At 44.3% G+C, this 20,065-nt stretch overlaps 1 protein-coding gene across 2 annotated transcripts in view; it reads left to right on the forward strand.

Moving 5' to 3' along the window:
• The window catches only part of PDSS1 (decaprenyl diphosphate synthase subunit 1), a 50,620-nt gene that overhangs the window by 29,385 nt on the left and 1,170 nt on the right, over positions 1 to 20,065 (forward strand). For both annotated transcript variants that reach the window (XR_005235176.2, XM_008002595.3), the window contains exons 9-11: positions 9,490 to 9,570; positions 9,716 to 9,829; positions 16,641 to 16,721. Coding sequence is in view for 1 of the 2 variants with exons in the window: in XM_008002595.3 (XP_008000786.3) it covers positions 9,490 to 9,570; positions 9,716 to 9,829; positions 16,641 to 16,721 (276 nt within the window). In the remaining variant the exon portion in view is untranslated. The remainder of the gene's footprint in view (positions 1 to 9,489; positions 9,571 to 9,715; positions 9,830 to 16,640; positions 16,722 to 20,065) is intronic.

The raw sequence follows: 20,065 nt of genomic DNA on the forward strand, positions 1-20,065 counted from the left end.
GAAACTTTAAGGAATGTGAATTATGTAGAACATGCCAGCCACAGTCTCGACCACTTTTGTCTTTTTATTAAAAGGGCTATTATGTTTTTATTTCCAAGAAATTATGTGGGTCTTTTTTTTTTTAAGTGAGATGGAAGAAAGTATAGACACAAGATACTAAATAAGAGAATAGCCTATTTTAAATGGGTGTTCTAACACTTTTACAGTAATCCTTTATATATTATCGTGCCCTTGATGGCCCAAATCTCCCTGAAGGTCAGGATCCATCCTCTTAACACATTAGGATGCCTTAATATTACTTATTAATATTTATCCTTAAGAGGATGTGTTAAGTGAGGCCCATTGATAATTTCACAAGTTTGAGACTGCAAACTTAGAAGCATTAGCATGGCCAGGCGAGGTGGCTCACACCTGTAATCCCAGCATTTAGGGAGACTGAGGTGGAAGGTTTGCTTGAGACCAGAAGTTCAAGACCAACCTAGGCAACATAGCAAGATCCCCTCTCTACTTAAAAATAATATTTAAAAAATAAAATCTTAGAAGCATTAGTAGTAGTGAGACTGTTGGAATTGGAAACACCAAGACTTACTGTGTGCACCACGCGGACATCCCACAGGCACAGGGGGCGGCACCAAATTGGAGCTAGCACAGAAATTCACTCAGTGATGGAATCTTACAAATGGTCCAAAGAAATGGACCTGAGTCGTGATAGAGAGGTTTCCTCATGCTCACCGTTCTCTGCTTAAGAAGCCAAAGATAATGCACAGGAATTCTTTTATAAAGATATGCAATTCATTCTTCAAAGATTAGCAACTGAACAGTGAACATGTTAACGTGGCTGGACCCTTATTAAAAATGAAATGCTTCCTGCTGCCCACTAGGGGGCATGCTGGCATCGTCCCAGCACTACCTCCTTTTCATGTGATTTATTCCTAAACTCCAGAGCTCTTAGAATAATAAAGCAAAATCATAGTGTGAGCTATTTGAATCAAAGTTTCTATATTTAAGTGCCTATGGGTGGAAATATTCCAGAGGTGTTATGGATTCAAAATGGCTATTTTTATGTACTCTTGGTATTTAAAATGCAAAGCCATGCGAGCTCCAAAGAAATGCATGCAAAGCAAATTAGACACACCAAAAAGAGGGGAGGAGGAGAACTGAAAGAGCAGAATTATTACAGAAGAAGAGCTAACAGGATTGCAAAATGTATTGAGAATTGGAGGGAAACTTACCAGCTGCATTCTACTAAGGATGCCATTTCTTCGTCTCCCCTCCTTTTTTTAGTGAAAATAATATTAACATCTAAGAGAGGACTGTCTATGGGGATTGTTTTGTGATTGACTGATATTAAAATAGAATCCATTTTAGGCTAGGCACGGTGGCTCACACCTATAATCCCAACACTTAAGGAGGCCAGGGCGAGTGGATCACTTTAGTCCAGGATTTTGAGACCAGCCCGGCCAACATGGCAAAACCCCATCTCTACTAAAAATACAAAAATTAGCTGGGCGTGGTGGTGCACACCTGTAATCCCAGCTACTTGGGAAGCTGAGGCAGGAAAACCGCTTGAACCCGGGAGGTGGAGGTTGCAGTGAGCCAAAATCACTCCACTGCATTCCAGCCTGGGCAACAGAGCGATACTCTCTCTCAAAAAAAAAAAAAACAGAATTCATGTTATTATCAAAAGATGACTTATTTATTTACATACATACTCATGCAAAATACATTTTGTAGCTTAGTGATGAAGACTGTGGCTTGTTCGCCAGAAAATCTGGTGGGAATGAGACCTGAGAGGTCAGGGGGTCTGTCCAGTTGTGCAGCCAGACAGCAGCTGAGCTGGGACTTGAACCCAGAGCTGAGTATGGTAATCCTGCCTTTTCTGTCTCTCTCTCTTTTTTTTTTTTTCCTGAATTTCTGTTCTCTCCAGGGCTGCTTGTGGCCTGGAATTAATGGGCTGTCTTCCTATTACTTGATTTTCAAAGCCTTCAGTACCGCTACAGAATTGCATATTGTGGGTAACGTTAGCAGAACACTCTTTTTTATTTAATTCATTTTTTTGAGACAGAGTCTTGCTCTGTTGACCAGGCTGGAGCGCAGTGGCACAGTCTCACCTCACTGCAACCTCCACCTCCCAGGTTCAAGTGATTCTCCCACCTCAGCCTCCCGGGTAACTGGGATTACAGGCGCCCACCACCACATGCCACACCCAGCCTCTTTTTTTACAATATTCGTATCTATCTATAGGCCTCATTCAGATCTTGCCACTTGTGAACTGTTATAAACAAAAGGGAAAACGTACTTTTCTGTTCCAGCATCCAGTCCGGGATCTCACGTTGCATTTAGGGGTCATGACTCTAGTCTCTTGTCATCTACAACAGTATTTCTGTGCCTCTCATTTACCTTGGTATTTGGAAGAGTGCAGGCCAGTTATGTTGTTGAGCCTCTCAGTGGGGCTTCTCTGATATTTCTCAAGATTCGATCCAGATTATGAATGTTTGGCAAGAATACCACAAGAGCGGTGCCGTCCTCAGCTCCTCACACCAGGAGGCACGTGCTGTCTCTCTGTCCTGCTACCCATGATGTGTGCCTGGATCACTTGATTAGGATACTGTCGGGCCAGGCGCCCTGGCTCATGCCTGTAATCCCAGCACTTTGGGAGGCCGAGGTGGGCGGATCACTTGAGGTCAAGAGTTCAAGACCAGCCTGGCCAACATGGTAAAACCCTGTCACTACTAAAAATATGAGAAATTAGCTGGGCATGGTGGCGGGCACCTGTAATCCCAGCACTTTGGGAGGCCGAGGCGGATGGATCACCTGAGGTCAAGAGTTCGAGACAAGCCTGGCCAACATGGGTGAAACCCCTTCTCTACTAAAAATACAAAAATTAGCCAGGCGTGGTGGCACATGCCTGTAGTCCCAGCTACTCAGGAGGGTGATGCAGGAGAATTGCTTGAACCCGGGAGGCGGAGGTTGCAGTGAGTTGAGATTGCACCATTGCACTCCGGCCTGGTCAACAAGAGTGAAACTCCATCTCAAAAAAAGAAAAAAAAAAGGATGCCATCTGCCAGGTTTCTTCAATCTAAAATTACTATTTTAACCTATTTTGGGTGAAGTATTTTCAGATTATGTAAAGATTATTCTGATGGTTGTCAAATGGCTGTTTTTCTATTTTCATCATTTCTTCTATATCACTCTTCTACAAGACAGTTGGTATTCTATTATTATTATTATTATTATTATTATTATTATTTCATTCTCAGAAGAGGTGAAGAGTTGGTATTCCATTGTAAAGAAGCTCTTAACTGTATGGGCTCTTGGATTCTTATTTTATTCTGTATCTTTTTTTTTTTTTTTTTTTGAGATAGGGTATCACTCTGTTGCCCATGCTGGAGTAGTGCAGTGGCGCAATCTCGGTTCACTGCAACCTCCGCCTCCCGGGCTCAGATGATCCTCCACCTCAGCCCCCTGAGTAGCTGGGATTACATGCGCCCACCACCATACCCAGCTGACTTTCTGTATTTTTAGTAGAGACGGGGTTTTGCCATGTTGCCCAGGCTGGTCTCAAACCCCTGGCCTCAAGTGATCGCCACCGTGGCCTCCCAAAGTGCTGAGATTACAGGCGTGAGTCACTACGCCCAGCCATCTTATTTTATTCTGTGGATTATAACACTGTCATTATTTATTTTAATACTCAATTATCCAACGTATGGCCCATGGGGGAGGCCCTTTAATCTGGTTCTGTGTCCTCCTATCGTTTTTTCAGCACCCCATTTCTGACAGGAGATATTCAGCCCTGTTACTCACTGTTCTCCAAGGAAGCCACATTCCTTTTGGTGGAAAATGGTGTTAAGAAACCAGAATTTGAGTACTGGGTGTCACCGTTTCTAGACCCACCCAATGGACAGAGCTAGGAAATACATGGATGTATTATATGTAATGTAGGTAGATACATGTGTATCTTTCTGTACCCATCTGCACTTATTCAAAACCATGAGGTATCAAACAGATAGTTCTAAATCCATCCAACACCGCAGGATTTGTGGTTGATTCCAGGATTCCATCTTTCCATATTTGTAACTCACTTCCCGAACAGTGAGAGACCTGGCTCCTGTTCTCCACGGTGTGTTTATTTGCACAATCCAAGAATATACCATAGGAGTTTCCAAATTCATGACTCATATCTCTGTGAAAAGCAAACCCAGTAACTAGACTTCAGTATTTGTCATTCCTTTTGTCTTGGGCCTGAGGATAATAGAATCAAAGTACTGTTCAAAAGTTACCTTTCTCTATGGATCAGTGTGGTTATGTTATTATTTGGAATATATTAACCCATTTATGCTAGTGTTCCATTATTGGAACCCTAAGCTTGTGGAGTTATTTCTATCCTACTGCTCAATGTCATTACCAAGGTCTGATTTTTCACACAAAAAAATTTGCAACCTCCAGCATAAATGGGTTAATAGTTGGGTTCATTTTTATTCCATTTTAGGGATTCCCTTTCATTCTTGCTGATTTCGGGTTTTGGTTTTGAGCGTTTTTTATTGTTGCTGTTGTTTTGAATGTTTGAAACAATGTGGCTGGGCGCAGTGGCTCACGCCTGTAATCCTAGCACTTTGGGAGGCCAAGGCAGACGGATTGCTTGAGCCCAGGAGTTTGAGACCAGCCTGGGCAACATGGCGAAACCTCTCTCTACAGGAATACAAAAATTAGCTGGGCGTGGTAGTGCACACCTGTAGTCCCAGCTACCTGGGAGGCTGAGGAGGGAGGATCACCTCAGCCCTGGGAGGTTGAAGATGCAGTGAGCCATGATCACACCACTGCACTCTAGCCTGGCAACAGAGTGAGACCCTGTCTTAAAAAAAAAAAAAAAAAAAAAAAAATTAGCTCCAAAAGTCAGAACTATGCAATACAGTAACTCTCCCTTTTGCCCTGTTCTCTTCCCCTGCCCCCTTGTAGGTAAGCAGTCTTGTTCATTTCTGGTTCCTCCTTCCTGGGTTTCATTTTGCACAAACGAGCAGTCACAAGTACGCTCAATCTTCCCTTCTTTCTTACAGCAAGAGGTAGTACCCTAGACTACTCTGCTTTACTTTGCATTTCTTAACAGTTTATTAGGAAAATGATTCCACATTGGTTTGTAGGATCTTCCTCATTTTTAAAACCGCTGTGTCAGGGCTAGGCATGGTGACTCACGCTTGTAATCCCAGCACTTTGGGAGGCTGAGGTGGCCAAATCATGAGGTCAGGAGTTCAAGAGCAGCCGGGCCAACATGGTGAAACCCCTTCTCTACTAAAAATACAAAAATTAGCTGGGCGTGGTGGCGCGCACCTGTAATCCCAGCACTTCAGGAGGCCACAGCAGGCAGATTACTTGAGGCCAGAGTTCAAGACCAGCCTGGCCAACATGGTGAAACCCCGTCTCTACTAAAAGTACAAAAATTTGCCAGGTGTGGTGGTATATGGCTGTATTCCCAGCTACTTGGGAAGCTGAGGCACAAGAATAGCTTGAACCCGAGAGGTGGAGGTTGCAGTGAGCTGAGATCACGTCACTGTACTCCAGCGTGGGCTACAGAGTGAGACTCCCATCTCAAAAAAAATAATAATAAATAATTAATTAAAACTTTTTTTAAAGCTTCTGTATCAGATCCCATTGTGTGGACATAGCATGGTTTGTTCAACCAACCTTCTATACATGGGCATTTAGGTTTCCAGTTTTGCAATTACGAACACTACTGCAAGGCTGGCCTTGCATAAACCTATTTTTGTGTTGTGAGAGGAGCACTGCAGGGTGAAGTTAGGGGTAATTGCACATATGGTTTTGTTAGGCGGCACCACATTTCCCTCTGTTGGGTCTGGACCAGATGTGTTTCCACCAGCAGCTTTTCAGAACCTCTTTTCCCACAGCCTCACTAACTGAATGTGCCGTTACATTTTTGAGTTTTTGCTAGTCCAGTAGAGGAGAATGTGTTGCGGTGGACTTTTAATTTACATCTCTCCTTTCTGAGTGAGTGGAACATTTTTCAGATGCTTACGGGCCATTTATTTATTTATTTATTTATCGGAGTCTCACTCTGTCACCCAGGCTGGAGTGCACTGGCACAATCTCGGCTCACTGCAACCTCCACCTCCCAGGTTCAAGCAATTCTCCTGCCTCAGCCTCCCAAGTAGCTGGGATTACAGGCGTGAGCCACTGCGCCCAGCCCTTCCCAGTCTCATTGAGACAAGGCTTGTAAGGACGTGATGCAAGGTGTGAACGTTCCCCAGAAAGAAGGGCATATGCACAGCACAGCCTGGCTGCAGCATCTGCTTCAAACAAAACAGTCAGCCGAGCTCCACTTTCTTTGACTGAATCATTCTTCATGCTCCACCCATTTCCGGAAAGATGTGAGGCATCTCTCTGGTGCTGAGCGCAAGGCTGTGCACCTCTGCCTTCTTGTATGTTGTGCCATGTTGTCTAATTTGTGGCAGTTGTTTTCTGTTTTCCTGCCACAGATCCAGACAGTCCTGACCTGGGGTGGGGAGGCAGGACTCTCTGGCATGGTCTTTATGCTACCCCAGGGAAATCTGGGATCGTTGAAATCTGAGCAGTCATGTCCCTTTGCCATGTGTCAGGCAGAAGCCGCCACTAAATAACCTCTGTGTCAGCATGTGTGGGCGTCGAGGGGGCAGTGCAGACAGACTGCAGCTTTGTGCTTACTTGGACATATTCGTTGACCTCTTGGAGGTTCCATTTTATTGCCCAGCATAGAAGCAGCACAACAAAGTGATGAAGAGAACAGTACCTAGAGCCAGACCGTCTGGGATGAAATTCAGGTTCCAGCGTGTCAGAGCCATGTAATGCCTGGGACCGTCTGTGCCTCAGTTTCTCAAACCTCATAAGTGACTTAAAAGGTGAGAATTCTCAGAACAGTGCCTGGCACATAGTAGATGCTCAGGAATTGTTAGCTTTTATCATCACCAACCACATAATCCATATTTGTGGGATATTGTGAGGTTTAGCTCAAATCATACCAAGTACTCATCATATGTGCTCCACACATTTTACTCCATTAAAATGTTCACTAACAGATTTTTAGGCCGGGCACGGTGACTCACGCCTGTAATCCCAGCACTTTGGGTGGCTGAGTCAGGCAGATCACCTGAGGTCAGGAGTTTGAGACCAGCCGGGCCAACTTGGTGAAACCCCGTCTCTACTAAAAATACAAAAATTATCTGGGCGTGGTGGCGCACGGAGGCTGAGGCAGGAGAATCGCTTGAACCTGGGCGGTGGAGATTACAGTGAGCCCAGATCGTGCCACTGCACTCTAGCCTGAGTGACAGAGAGACACTGTCTCCAAAAAAAGAAATAGATTTTTAGAAAATCTTTCACTTTCCAGGAAGAAAGTTTATATTCTCTATGGCTTTGTGTTGAGGAAACAGCATTAATCTCACTACAGGAGACTGCTTCACTCTCAGTGATTTCTGTCTAGGAATATCTTGGTTCCCAGTATCATTCTGGCCTGAGCTCAGCACATCCCAGGCTGCCCAGATCTTGCCATGCTCTCCTTTGAGCCAAGCTGATCTTAGCTTCTCAGAAGTTTCTGAATTGTCCCCCATGTGGTCTCCCAGACTCTTTAGTTGAAAAAAGGAGCCCTCCCTGCCTGCCCAGAGGTCAGTGCCTGCCCACGGGAAGGGGTTTGCTGTTGAAAGCAGTTACTGTTCACTCGAGTCCGTGGCCACCTGACCCTTTATGGTGCATGCAATTTTACCATGTACTTATGGCCAAGCCCTACATAGTCAACAGACCTCATTAAGTTGTCAAAAAGCATTCTCAGGCTGAGGACATTATGCGACCTGGCTTCAGTTGGCAGAGGTGCGTGGACACTGCCAAGGCTCCTATTTCTGGTTCCAGTGGATGAGGAGGAGGACAATTATTCATAATAATGGCAAACAGCAGGGTGCGGTGGCTCACACCTGGTCATCCCAACGCTTTGGGAGGTGGAGGTGGGAGGATCACGAGCCCAGGAGTTTGAGGCCAGCCTAGACAACATGGTGAGACTCCATCTCTACGAAAAAATTAAAAATTAGCTGGGTGTGGTTGCACATGCCTGTAGTCCCAGCTACTCAGGAGACTGAGGCGGAAGGAACCCTTGAGCCTGGGAGTTCAAGGTTACAGTGAGCTGTGATTGCACCACTGCACCCCAGCTTGGGCAACAGAGTGACATCCTATTTCTAAAAAGAGATAATAATAGCAAACACACATTGAGTTCTAACCAGACGCCAGGCACTATACTGAGGGTTTAAGTGCAGCATCATGTCTGAATCTCACAGCAGCGCTACAAGGTAGGTGCTTGTTATTTCCACATTGTACAGATGAGGAAACTGAAGCCGAGAGAGGTTCAGTAACATGCCAACGTCACGTGGTACTTGTAAAGGGCACAGATGCAGCCCCACAGTCTCATGGCAGAGCCTGCAGCGCTGCACCGCACTGTTGCCTGAGCAGAGTTCACTCCCTGACCAGAGAGCCACAGAGGCAGGACTGAAGGTCAGGGGACAGGGTTTCCTAGGATCTGCAAGCCTTTCAGAAAGGCAACTAACTGTGCAGCGCTCCAGCTGGCTTTCTCATGGAGATTGAGCAGAGGCATCTCCTCTACGGTAGAACACAGACCGTCTCTCCCCTCCCCCTTGTTGGTTTTACCCAGGCTTTGTTTTCTGAAAATGTGGCCGGGCCTGCTTAACATGCTTAGCAGGGCACTGGGAAATGCACTTCAGTGGCCGGTGCCAGCTAGCTTTTTGGAGTTTTAAAAAGACTTTCAGAAGTCTTATTTCTCCCCCACTGAGAGGAGGGAAAAGGGTTTTTTTTTTTTACAGTAACTCCTTTTGAGAGAAATGTGGAAACAGTGGGACCAGTGAAGTTCCTTCTGATAATAAAAAAGCGATATCTGTGTCTGAAGCAGGAGGCTTGAGACGATTTTTATGGACAAAGCAAGAAATAACTGCATTCAGAAACAGGTGAAATTCCCAAAGATGATGGAAAGGACTACAGATGGGGAAATTGTGTGTGATCACATGAGTATCTCTTCCTGAAATGAGGGACACATTGATGGAGATTATTAAAGCCAACAGTCATTGGGCTCGCTTGCCGAGTGCTGGAAGTCAGTATTTCACAGATGAGGGTCTGTTTCTTGTGCATGTCAGGAAGGTTTACTTAGCCTGTTACCAGCAGAATTAGTCCAGCTGTAGCTCCGTTTTTCCTAAGCAGTGGGAAAGGCTGCTTATCCTGTCTGAAAGCAGGGGCTGGAGAAGGGGAATTTTCTTAGAATTTAACAACACAATCTGAGGCTGAAACTCTGTGATTGGAAATGCGGTTTTGTACATGCTTGGTGTCCCTCTGATGTCAGCATCTCCTGACTGTGTATAATCTAGCCCCACTACCTCCTATTTTAAGGAATTCCTTCAGTCAGGGGTCAGCTGCCTGGAAGCAGCTTATCTCAGAATGCTCTTTCTGTTTCAGGTGTCTGTTCTAGGATGTCCCGACCCAGTGGTGCATGAGATCGCCTATCAGTACGGAAAAAATGTAGGAATAGCTTTTCAGGTTGGTATGCTTTTTATTTGTAAGAATGGTGGCACGGTGATACAGTCAGCATTCTCCCCTAGTGTGGAATTGTCAAAATAGTAGGAACGATGGCAGCGATGTTGGCATGGCGGTGCTCCTTACATCCCATTTTTCCTTTTGCCAGCTGATAGATGACGTGTTGGACTTCACCTCATGTTCTGACCAGATGGGCAAACCAACATCAGCTGATCTGAAGCTCGGGTTAGCCACTGGTCCTGTCCTGTTTGCCTGTCAGCAGGTAAGTGTTACGAACTCCCTGCGACACACCTGATGGGAAGGTTGCATAACGGAATAGATGGGAAGGCATTCAGGTAAGAGATCACAGGTCTGCATTTGATCCTGGCTCTGAGTGAGATGTTAGGGCTGGTCATTTCACCTTGCTAAGCCTGTTTCCTTATCTGTAAAATTGAGAAGATCACCTTTCTCCCAGGGTGATTGTGAGGATTAGCTAAGATCCTATTTAAGATCTTTGTGTCTTGTGGTGTGCCAGAGGCATTTGAGGTAGCATCGTGATTATTTCCATATATTTTGGCCACTGGCAAAGTGAATGGTTTCCAAGTCTTGATTATAGGACTGGACTCTGGTGGTCCTCAGAGCCCCTTAAAAGGCACAGGAAGCATCAGGGGCCTCCAAGCATAAGAAATTCTCCAGTTTTAGAAGTTTAATGAGACTCTGCTGCTCTGAGAGAGGCCTTAGAACTTCGGCCATTGCCTCAAAATGTCAAGAAGTCAGTGGAGTGCAGTAGACCCACATAGTTCCTTCTTTCTCCGGATCGTGGGACTGCGAAGTGAGGAAGTCAGTACAGCTGCCCTCGTGTCCCCCTTAATGTGAATGAAAGGCTTAGGAAGCTTCAAAGATGTTCCCTCGACTGACAAAGCAGACATCCTCACAGCCTCCTCTAGACGCTGGCCACATGGCTTGTGGCTGTACTGAATGTTACTTGAAATAAGTGAGACATTAGTTGGCGTTGGAACATCTTGTTAATAGATTTTCATCTTAGTAGTATTTAATTTGGTAGGTAGCAAAGCAATAAGATGTTCATCACCGTGCCATGAAATTCAACATTAGCTCTTTGGTCTAAAATTGTAGTCACTTTTGGTCTTTCAGAGATTTTGCCTCATTCTGTCTTCACGTTTACAAAGGTCAATCATGTCCTCCATAGAATTCAGTGATTCCACTGTGATACAGAAACCATGGTCCTTGCTTTTGGTGGGTTTCTATTGGAGAGAAGAAAGGTTATCTTTCACCCACTATCTAGCACAGCCATTGGCAGCGTGATTCTTCCCAGGGGAGGCTGATGTTCTGGGTGGCTGGGCCAGGCTGCTTTGGCAGCTTGCTAGGGCTATGAATGGAGACGTCAGGGCACTTTGTAGGAGCACCTGCCCTCATTATTACAAGGCTTCCATCCTCTCAGACTTTGGAGGCTGAGGTGAGAGGTGAAAGGTATGCTATAAATAGGTCCTCTCTCCCAATGAGACTTACTTGCCAGCCCCAAATCAAGGAGCATAATACATGTGCCCAGTTTTGACAAAAATTTCTAAAAACCCCCTTTTGTACATTGAGGCATGAGTGAGGAACGTTTGAGCCGTGTAGATACTATGCCGGGGATTAGAAAAATGAGGCACTGGCTTCCACCTATACAACTGCAAACATTACTTCTCAGATAGTTAGTAAACATGAGTGAAGGACAGTAAGATGGACTGAGTGTGCTGAAATCCAGCTAGCTTGGTAAAGATTCCTTTACCTAGGCTCTAAGATTGTCAGGATAAAAGGAAAAAGCGTCTCCCTGGAGAAGTCGCTGAAAACATTTTGGTTGCTGTATTTGTAGAAATCTTCAAGTTGTTAAATACTTGTTATGAACCCCAGAATACTAAGTTATCGGTTGAGTCCTTCGTAAACCTTAAGTTTCACTCTGAATATATTTCGAAAGAAAGTAACTTACTTTCCCCTCCACACACAAAGGAGTAATGGCTAACTCTGCCTTCATATATAGTGGGGGACAGGGGAAGTGGACCTCTTCTACATAGTATCTGTCAGTAATCTATAAGAGATTGAAAAATGCTGGTTAAGGCTGGGCGCGGTGGCTCATGCCTGTAATTCCAGCACTTTGGGAGGCCAAGGCAGGTGGATCACGAGGTCAGGAGTTCAACACCAGCCTGACCAATATGGTGAAACCCCGTCTCTACTAAAAATACAAAAGTTAGCCGGGCGTGGTGGTGCATGCCTGTAATCCCAGCTACTCAGGAGGCCGAGGAAGGAGAATCGTTTGAACCTGGGAGGCGGAGGTTGCAGTGAGCCGAGATCGCACCACTGCACTCTAGCCTGGGCGACAGAGTGAGACTCCATCTCAAAAAAAAAAAAAAAAAAAAAAAAATGCTGGTTAAAAAACGCAAGCAAAAGGAAGAAAAAAGATTACTGTACCCCGAGCTATGGTTTTATGTGTGCTTTACTGGGAAATCCCAGTCATGAGGCACCTACTCACAGTCACCAGACAGCAGTGTTCTCATCTGCCCATAAGGCAGTGAGTTTAAAAGGCACATTGCAGCCTCAGAAAAGGGAACACAGAATGGAGTCCAAGCAGGAAGTGACTCTGGACAGAACTCATTTCAAAAGTAGACTGATGTTTCTGTCTTGTGGCACATGGGCCAGACGTTAGCCAAATATGTATTTGTAAGTTGCCTTCTAATAAAACAGCAAGGTTAGGCTTTTTTGTGGAATACACTGTCACACAAGAGATTCTTAGCAAGAAATGTGTCAAAAGATTTTTGGGACTAAAATTCATTCTGGGTAAAAACAAGTTCCAAAAATAACGTAAGAATGTGCAGTATCTCCACTTAATGAAAATGTGTTTTTAGTTTACAAAGGATTCTTTTATACATTATCTCTAATCTCACAACTCCTCTTTGTGGTAGATATTATGGTGTCTATTCTACAAGAAAGAAACTGATGCTCAAACCTCGCCAAAATTAAACATCTGGTAAATGGCACAGCAGGGAACTGAACAAGTCTAAGACCAGTATTCATTTTATTACATCATACACAGTGTGATTGCCACTGGTAATGCTGAGAAGTTAGTAGCTATGATACCAAACAGGCCTTCCCACAGAGCAGGTAACTAACCCACCCGGGCACTGATGATACTCAAAGAATCATCTCTGTGTGATGTCTTTGTTATTGTGAACAACATACCTACTTAGTGGAGTAGTTCTAAGACGTCTGTAATCCTTTCCCTTTGGTAGGTGAGTTGTGTGTGCTGATGAGATGCTCTTTGAGCTTTTCCATTTGTGAACACTGGGCAAGCATTCTTGGGAAACCACCTTTTCCTTTTTAACTTGGTGTGGTGGGTTGTCTTGGAGTTTGCTCCACCCAGCACTTGACAGAAACCCCCTCTCTTTGGAGTTCCTTTATTTTTAACATCTCTCTTAAGGGGTTTCCTGGTAACAGTTGGTTCAGAGGATTTAAGAAGAGTTTTGGGGATTTCTGGTGAAGTCCCAGGGATGACAACATCCTCCCATGTATGTATGTATATGTGTACATATTCTCTTTAAGAACAAAAACCTCAAGTTAATTGGATTTTGAAAGCTTCAGAAACAAAATGGAAGTGCTTTACTTTATCTGGTGAAACTTCATTACTTTTCAAATATCTTTTTTAACAAAAACAAATCTTTCCTTTCTTCTGCTTCTCTTCCTTATTTGCTAAGTCACTAGACCCAAATGTCAGCTGTAGCCACGTTTCCAAATGCCATCACCAGCCCCTGCACCAGCTGCACAGGCCTTATGCTGTCGTGGTGACTAGTTGGTGCCTTAGAGTGACCCACGTTTTGCTTGGGAAAACTCATCTACTGATCACCTTGGCGGTTTAGTGTATGGATGGGTTTCACAGCGCTACAACCTGATTTACCCACAGGTGGTTTTCCTACTCTTAAAAACACCACCTGAGCAAACAGAACTTTTATTTGTCACTAAATCTGCAGGCAACTGTTCTTCCTGCTGTGTTTCTCTTTTCTTTTCCACATACACATGAAGGGGACTGGGGAGTGCCCGGGGAAGAGTTGGATGTTTTGCATATTATAATTGCACACATGACATGTTTGGAAGGAAGGATGTAGTCACTCAATGCAAATAATTTTTTCAAATTTTGCTTTCTCAGTGCTTTTCATAGTAAAAGCATCAGTGAAAACACCCAATCAGCACATCTTACTACACTTGCTGGTACTGTAGAAAAAGCTTATACATCATAAACACAGTAATGTCACCAGATGCCTACAAGAGGATCACATTAGTGTTAACGATAAAACCTTCTAGATATCCAGCAAGTATGTGGTATTAAAAAACGAAAACAGGCTATGTGTAGTGGCTCACACCCATAATCCCAGCACTCTGGGAGGCCCAGGTGAGAGGATCATGTGAAGCCAGGAGTTTGACACCAGCCCAGGCAACAAGGCAAGACCCCATCTCTATAAAAAATTTAAAAATTGGCCAGGTGCAGTGGCTCACGCCTGTAATCCCAGCACTTTGGGAGGCCGAGGTGGGCGGATCACAAGGTCAGGAGATCAAGACCATCCTGGCTAACATGGTGAAACCCCGTCTCTACTAAAAATACAAAAAATTAGCCGGGTGTGGTGGTGGGTGCCTGTAGTCCCAGCTACTCGGGAGGCTGAGGCAGAAGAATCATTTGAACCCGGGAGGCGGAGGTTGCAGTGAGTCAAGATTGTGCCACTGCACTCCAGCCTGGGCGACAGTGAGACTCCATCTCAAAAAAAATAAATAAATAAAAAATAAAAAAAAATTAGCCAGGTGCATGCCTGTAGTCCCAGCTACTTGGGAGGCTGAGACAGGAGGATCACTTGAACCTATAGGAGTTTGAGGCTGCAGTGAGCTATGATTGCACCACTGCACTCCAGCCTGGGCAACAGAACAAGTCTCAAAACAAAACTAAAACCTACTTGATTTGGCTTTTTTACCACAGAAGTTGATTTGGGCTTCCCTGATTTCTTTCTAGTAGCTTGTTTTCTTCTTAAAACACCAGTAACTAAAGGAAATTACTGGTTTTCATAAGAACTAACCAGTTGCTGGCTCTATAAATTCTGTAAACACATTAGCAGTCTCTACATGTTTAGAGCTTTGTTCTGACACATATTTTGGTCTGAAAGAAACATTCTTTCTTCGTCTGTGATCACTCGGCTGAGGCTTTTCTATGTATGCCCTATTTTTTCTTCTGGGATTACTAATACCATGGTCATGGTTACAGGACAACAACTTATTCATCTTCAGGTTCACTGCCAGGGAAAAACTGGCAACTGCTATAAGCACTGACATGGCCAAAACCAAACACATCTTACCTCTTCCGTGGAGCCATAGACTGTTAGAGCTCAAGGGCTTCCGGTCATGAAGAGGAGAAGCCTAAGACCCCAGGGACTAAGGAAGTCACTCAGCTGTGGCAGTTGGTAGCCAAACCAAGACTAGAGCTCGGATCTAGGAAGTGAAGTGATTTGGTGTCCTGGCTTTTGTATTCTGTTAATGGTGACAGTTATAAATCGTTGCTAAGTATTGTAGAATATCGATTTTACCTTCAATTGAATTTTTACCCTTTTTTTTTCCCCTCTTCTTGCTATCAGGTTAATTCAGGTCTTTTTTATAAACTACTCCAGTAACCTGTTTGTTCTGTCTACCTCTGACTCTTGGTTCTCAACCTTGGCTGCACATTAAAAATACCAGAGTAGATGGGAGGGGGTTGAAAATCCTGGTGCGCAGACTAAACACCAAGCTAATATAATCAAAATCTCTGGGAACAGGATCTAGGCAACTGTATTTAAACCTCCCCAGGCCAGGCGCAGTGGTTCACACCTGTAATCCCGGCACTTTGGGAGGTCGAGGTGGACAGATACCTGAGGTCAGGAGTTCGAGATCAGCCTGGCCAATATGGCAAAACCCTGTCTCTACTAAAAATACAAAATTGCTACTCGGGAGGCTGAGGCAGAGAATCGCTTGAACCAGGGAGGCGGAGGTTGCAGTGAGCCGAGATCGTGCCACTGCACTCCAGCCTGGGTGACACAGCAAAACTCCATCTCAGAAGAAAAAAAAAAACACAAAATCCTCCCCAGCTGATCCCAGTATGCAGTCAGTGTCATGCACCACTGCTCAGATCCACTCTACACACTGCTTAAGGCAGAGCTCTGCACGTAATGCTCTCTGCTCAGAAACCTCAATAGCTTTCAGTTGGTAATCAATTTAGTACTTAGAGTAGAATGCCTAATTCCCATCCTCATCCTAGGCCAGTGACTCACAAAATGTTGGCAGAGACCAGAGATACTGGTATCACCTGGGAATCTGTTAGAAATGCATGCCAAGGCTCCACCCCTACTCAATCAGAAACTGGGGGAGAGGCCCCACAAGCAGTACAGGCGATCCTGATACAATTTCAAGTTTACCAACCATGTTGTTTCTTATTTTTTCATTTGAGATGGCGTTTCACTCTTGTTGCCCAAGCTGGAGTGCAGTGGCGTGATCTCGGCTCACTGCAACCTCCGCCTCCAGGGTTCAAGCAATTCTCTTGCCTCCACCTCCTGAGTAGCTGGGATTACAGGCGTGCACCACCACACCCGGCTAATTTTTTTATATTTTTAGTAGAAACGGAGTTTCACCATGTTAGCCAGGCTGGTCTCAAACTCCTGACCTCAGGTGATCCGCCCACCTCAGCCTCCCAAAGTGCTGGGATTACAGGCGTGAGCCACCGCGCCCAGCCAGAACCATGTTGTTGTTGAGATGTACTTTATTCCTCCTGCCTCTCTTACTCAATGTTGGACTAGGATAAAACATCAGAATAAACAAGGACTAATGTCTCTCCGCCTGTACACCACCACAGTGCCTAGGCATAGACAGTGGATGTCTCTTAGCTCAGCTTTTGTTGCCACAGTTCATTGCTCCCCCACATCATCTAGACATTTAATTACATTTTTGTTGTTTCTTATTTCTTATTGTTACAAACTAGTGTTAGAACACTTGTTTCCCCCAAGAGAAATAAACAGATTTTCTCTCTTTTTTCTTAGTTCCCAGAAATGAATGCTATGATCATGCGAAGGTTCAGTTTGCCAGGAGATGTAGACAGAGCTCGACAGTATGTGTTACAGGTAAGACTATTTTTAAAAGAAAGGCAGCAGCAGGAACAACGTGGCAAAGTCCTTTAATCCAAAAATGGAACAGTAAACATTAAATTACAGATACAAGACTGGTCAACTCTTGATGTGACAACTGAGAAGGGAAAACTCATTTTTTCGGATTTTTTGTTTTCATTTCTCTTCTAGACTACTTAGGAAATATTTTGTTTTAACTGGTCTTGGGTAAGGCACAGATATTAATGTCTTGTAAAAGGTACCTAAGTGATTCTGGTGAACTGTTAGTGTTGAAGCCCAGTGGTGTAGAACCAGCCTTCCCTGTGTCCATCAACAGAATCACTAGGCCCCCAGTCACCCAGCCTCGGCCCCAGCCTCATCCGTGTCCCCATCCGTGACCCCACGTGGGCTGCAGCTGCACTGCTGCAATGGGCTACTCCTAATTGGGCTTTCCTAGTCTGTCCTACCTGTTATAAAAGTGTGACTAAAGAAATGATCATTGAAAACAATTAAACCAACATAGGCAAACTATACATTTATACAAACATTTTTCTTTTAAAGGGAGAACCATTTAACCCTGTTTAGGGGCTAGTGGCTTGTTTTAAATATATTGCCACATGTCTTCAGAAGCTTTCTGTGGAAGCCAGATCTCTTTGCATGACTTGAGTTTTGGTGACTGACTCTCTTGAGAATGAATGAGCCATTTCCAAGTTCACCGTCATTTGCAGCCAACAGATCTCCCGGATGAGTCGGAGTGAGCAAAAACATTGTTACAAAGCAAGTGTGGCGTGAGATCCGTACTTAGTGTAGTACCTGAAAGACTTCCAAATAATTACCGTTCTGATTCTTAAAACATTTAAAAAGCAACCCCAACCCCTAAAAGGTTATTTTTCTCTTTTAACTGACTATGCTGTTAAGCCTCATCATTCACTATGGGTTACTGCCTTTTTTGGAGAATGGTTTAAAAGTACTATTAAAAACTATGGGAGGGAGCTAGAGCTGATAAAAGTCAATATCCCTGGGAGAGGTTCTGGCTTCAGAAATAATGGTATTATTGAAAGCTGGAGTGGGAGGTGGAACTGAAAAGAGGGAAATTAATAGTAGCACCTATGGAAAATAGCAAAGTTCCAGCAATCCTAGCCAGAAATGCATTTAGAGAAAACAAAAATCCACGGGAATATTCTCTGAACAAATTCTCCAAAATTCTAGCTCCCTGTTCACCCACATAGCTTCTAGTCCTATTCCCTCATTAAATGTGAATAGACAACTCAGGGTTACAAATGAGTTGACTAAAGCTTGCTGAACAAAAGAATGGGACTAAAATAACGGGGGTGGGGGGGAAAACTCAGGAAAAACATAAATAGGAGGATCCAAAAATATACCACATTCACAAAACAAGACAGGATCAGACTTTTTAAATGAGTAAGAGCAAGTTCTAAGAAACTGGAAATGACTGAAGAGCAAACTCCAAAGAAGGGCTGCAATGTAAAATTGAGGAAATCCTCCCAAGTGTAAAACAGAAAGGGGGAAATAGTGAAAAATAAGAAGAGCTTACAAGGACCGGTGCCATCATGTAACAAGTATTTCAGGAAGAAAATAAAAAAGTGGTCACTTACTCAAGAAAAAGGTATCAAAACTGGCTCAATGAATAGCAAAAATACTGGATGCTAGAAGGCAGTGGAGGAAGGTCTTGCAAATAATGATTAAACATTTTAAACCTAAGATCCATTAAATCTGAAGGCAAAAGGAAGTCACCACACATCAGGACTAAAACACTGACTTCCCATAAACACTTTTTTATTTTATTTTTCTGAGACAGAGTCTCACTCTGTCGCCAGGCTGGAGTGCAGTGGTGCATCTCGGCTCACTGTAACCTCCGCCTCCCGGGTTCCAGTGATTCTTCTGCCTCAGCCTCCCGAGTAGCTGGGAATACAGGCGCCCACCACCATGCTCGGCCGATTTTTGTATTTTTAGTAGAGACGGGGGTTTCACCATGTTGGCCATTGTGGTCTCCATCTCGTGACCTCGTGATCCGCCCAGCTCGGCCTCCCAAAGTGCTGGGATCACAGGCGTGAGCACCACACCTGGCCTGCGTGAACACTTTCTGGGTAGGTTATTTGCAGATGTACTTCAGCAAAATGTGTGGAAAACACTGAGAGAAGGCAGGCTTTTGTACAAAAAGGAACAGCAAACTAAAATGTGTCATGTTTTGAGCAATTGGTATAGAAAATCAGATTTCTTTCAACCACAGTGTTAGGAATATTCTATTTCTAAATGTCAGAGAGATCTGGGCGCACTGGCTCACGCCTGTAGTCCCAGCACTTTTGGGAGGCCGAGGCGGGTGGATCAATCACTTGAGGTCAGGAGTTTGAGACCAGCCTGGCCAACATGGTGAAACTACGTCTCTAGTAAAAATACAAACATTAGCCAGGCGTGGTGGCACACGCCTGTAATCCTAGCTACTCAGGAGGCTGAGGCACGAGAATCCCTTGAGCCTGGGAGGCGGAGGTTGCAGTGAGCCAAGATCACGCCACTGCACTCCAGCCTGGGCAACAGAGCAAGATTCTGTCTCAAAATAGATAAGTAAATAAATAATAAATAAATGTCAGAGGGATCATGAGCCATGGAGAAGGAAATAGAATTATAATATATGACTTGATTCTGCAGTAAATATTTTTACAATATAGAAATGATACTTTATTAGTATTTGGCTTTTAGAAAGAACCAATATTTTAAAACATGGTTACAGAATAGAATGTAAATATCCATAGTCTAACAGTATAGAAAGGACAGGACAGGAGCTCATACAAGATAAAATCAGAAGTTGATGCTACCTAACAGAAGCAATCAACAAAACAACTAAAGACAGCAGTGTCATGATCAGGAGGCACAATATGGGAGGGCTAAATCCTCATCTTAATAAAAAGGTAACAGATAATAACTAAAACTGGCAATCAAGAAATAAAAACTAGGCTGGGCAAGGTGGCTCACACCTGTAATCCCAGCACTTTGGGAGGCCAAGGTAGGCAGATCACTTGAGGCCAGGAGTTTGAGACCAGCCTGGGCAACAAGAGCAAAACTCCATCTCAAAGGAAAAAAAGAATACACACACACACACACAAAAAATTAGCTGGGTGTGGTAGCTCATGCCTGTAATCCTAGCACTTTGGGAGGCCAAGGTGGGTGGATCACCTGAGGTCAGGAGTTCGAGACCAGCCTGGCCAACATGGAGAAACCCTGTCTCTACTAAAAATACAAAAAAAAAAAAAAAAAAAAAAAAGGCCGGGAATGGTGGCACATGCCTGTAATCCCAGCTACTAGGGAGGCTGAGGCAGGAGAATTGCTTGAACCTGGGAGGCAGA

The sequence above is a fragment of the Chlorocebus sabaeus genome, chromosome 9 (assembly GCF_047675955.1).
Source record: "Chlorocebus sabaeus isolate Y175 chromosome 9, mChlSab1.0.hap1, whole genome shotgun sequence".
Taxonomy (NCBI): Eukaryota; Metazoa; Chordata; class Mammalia; order Primates; family Cercopithecidae; genus Chlorocebus; species Chlorocebus sabaeus.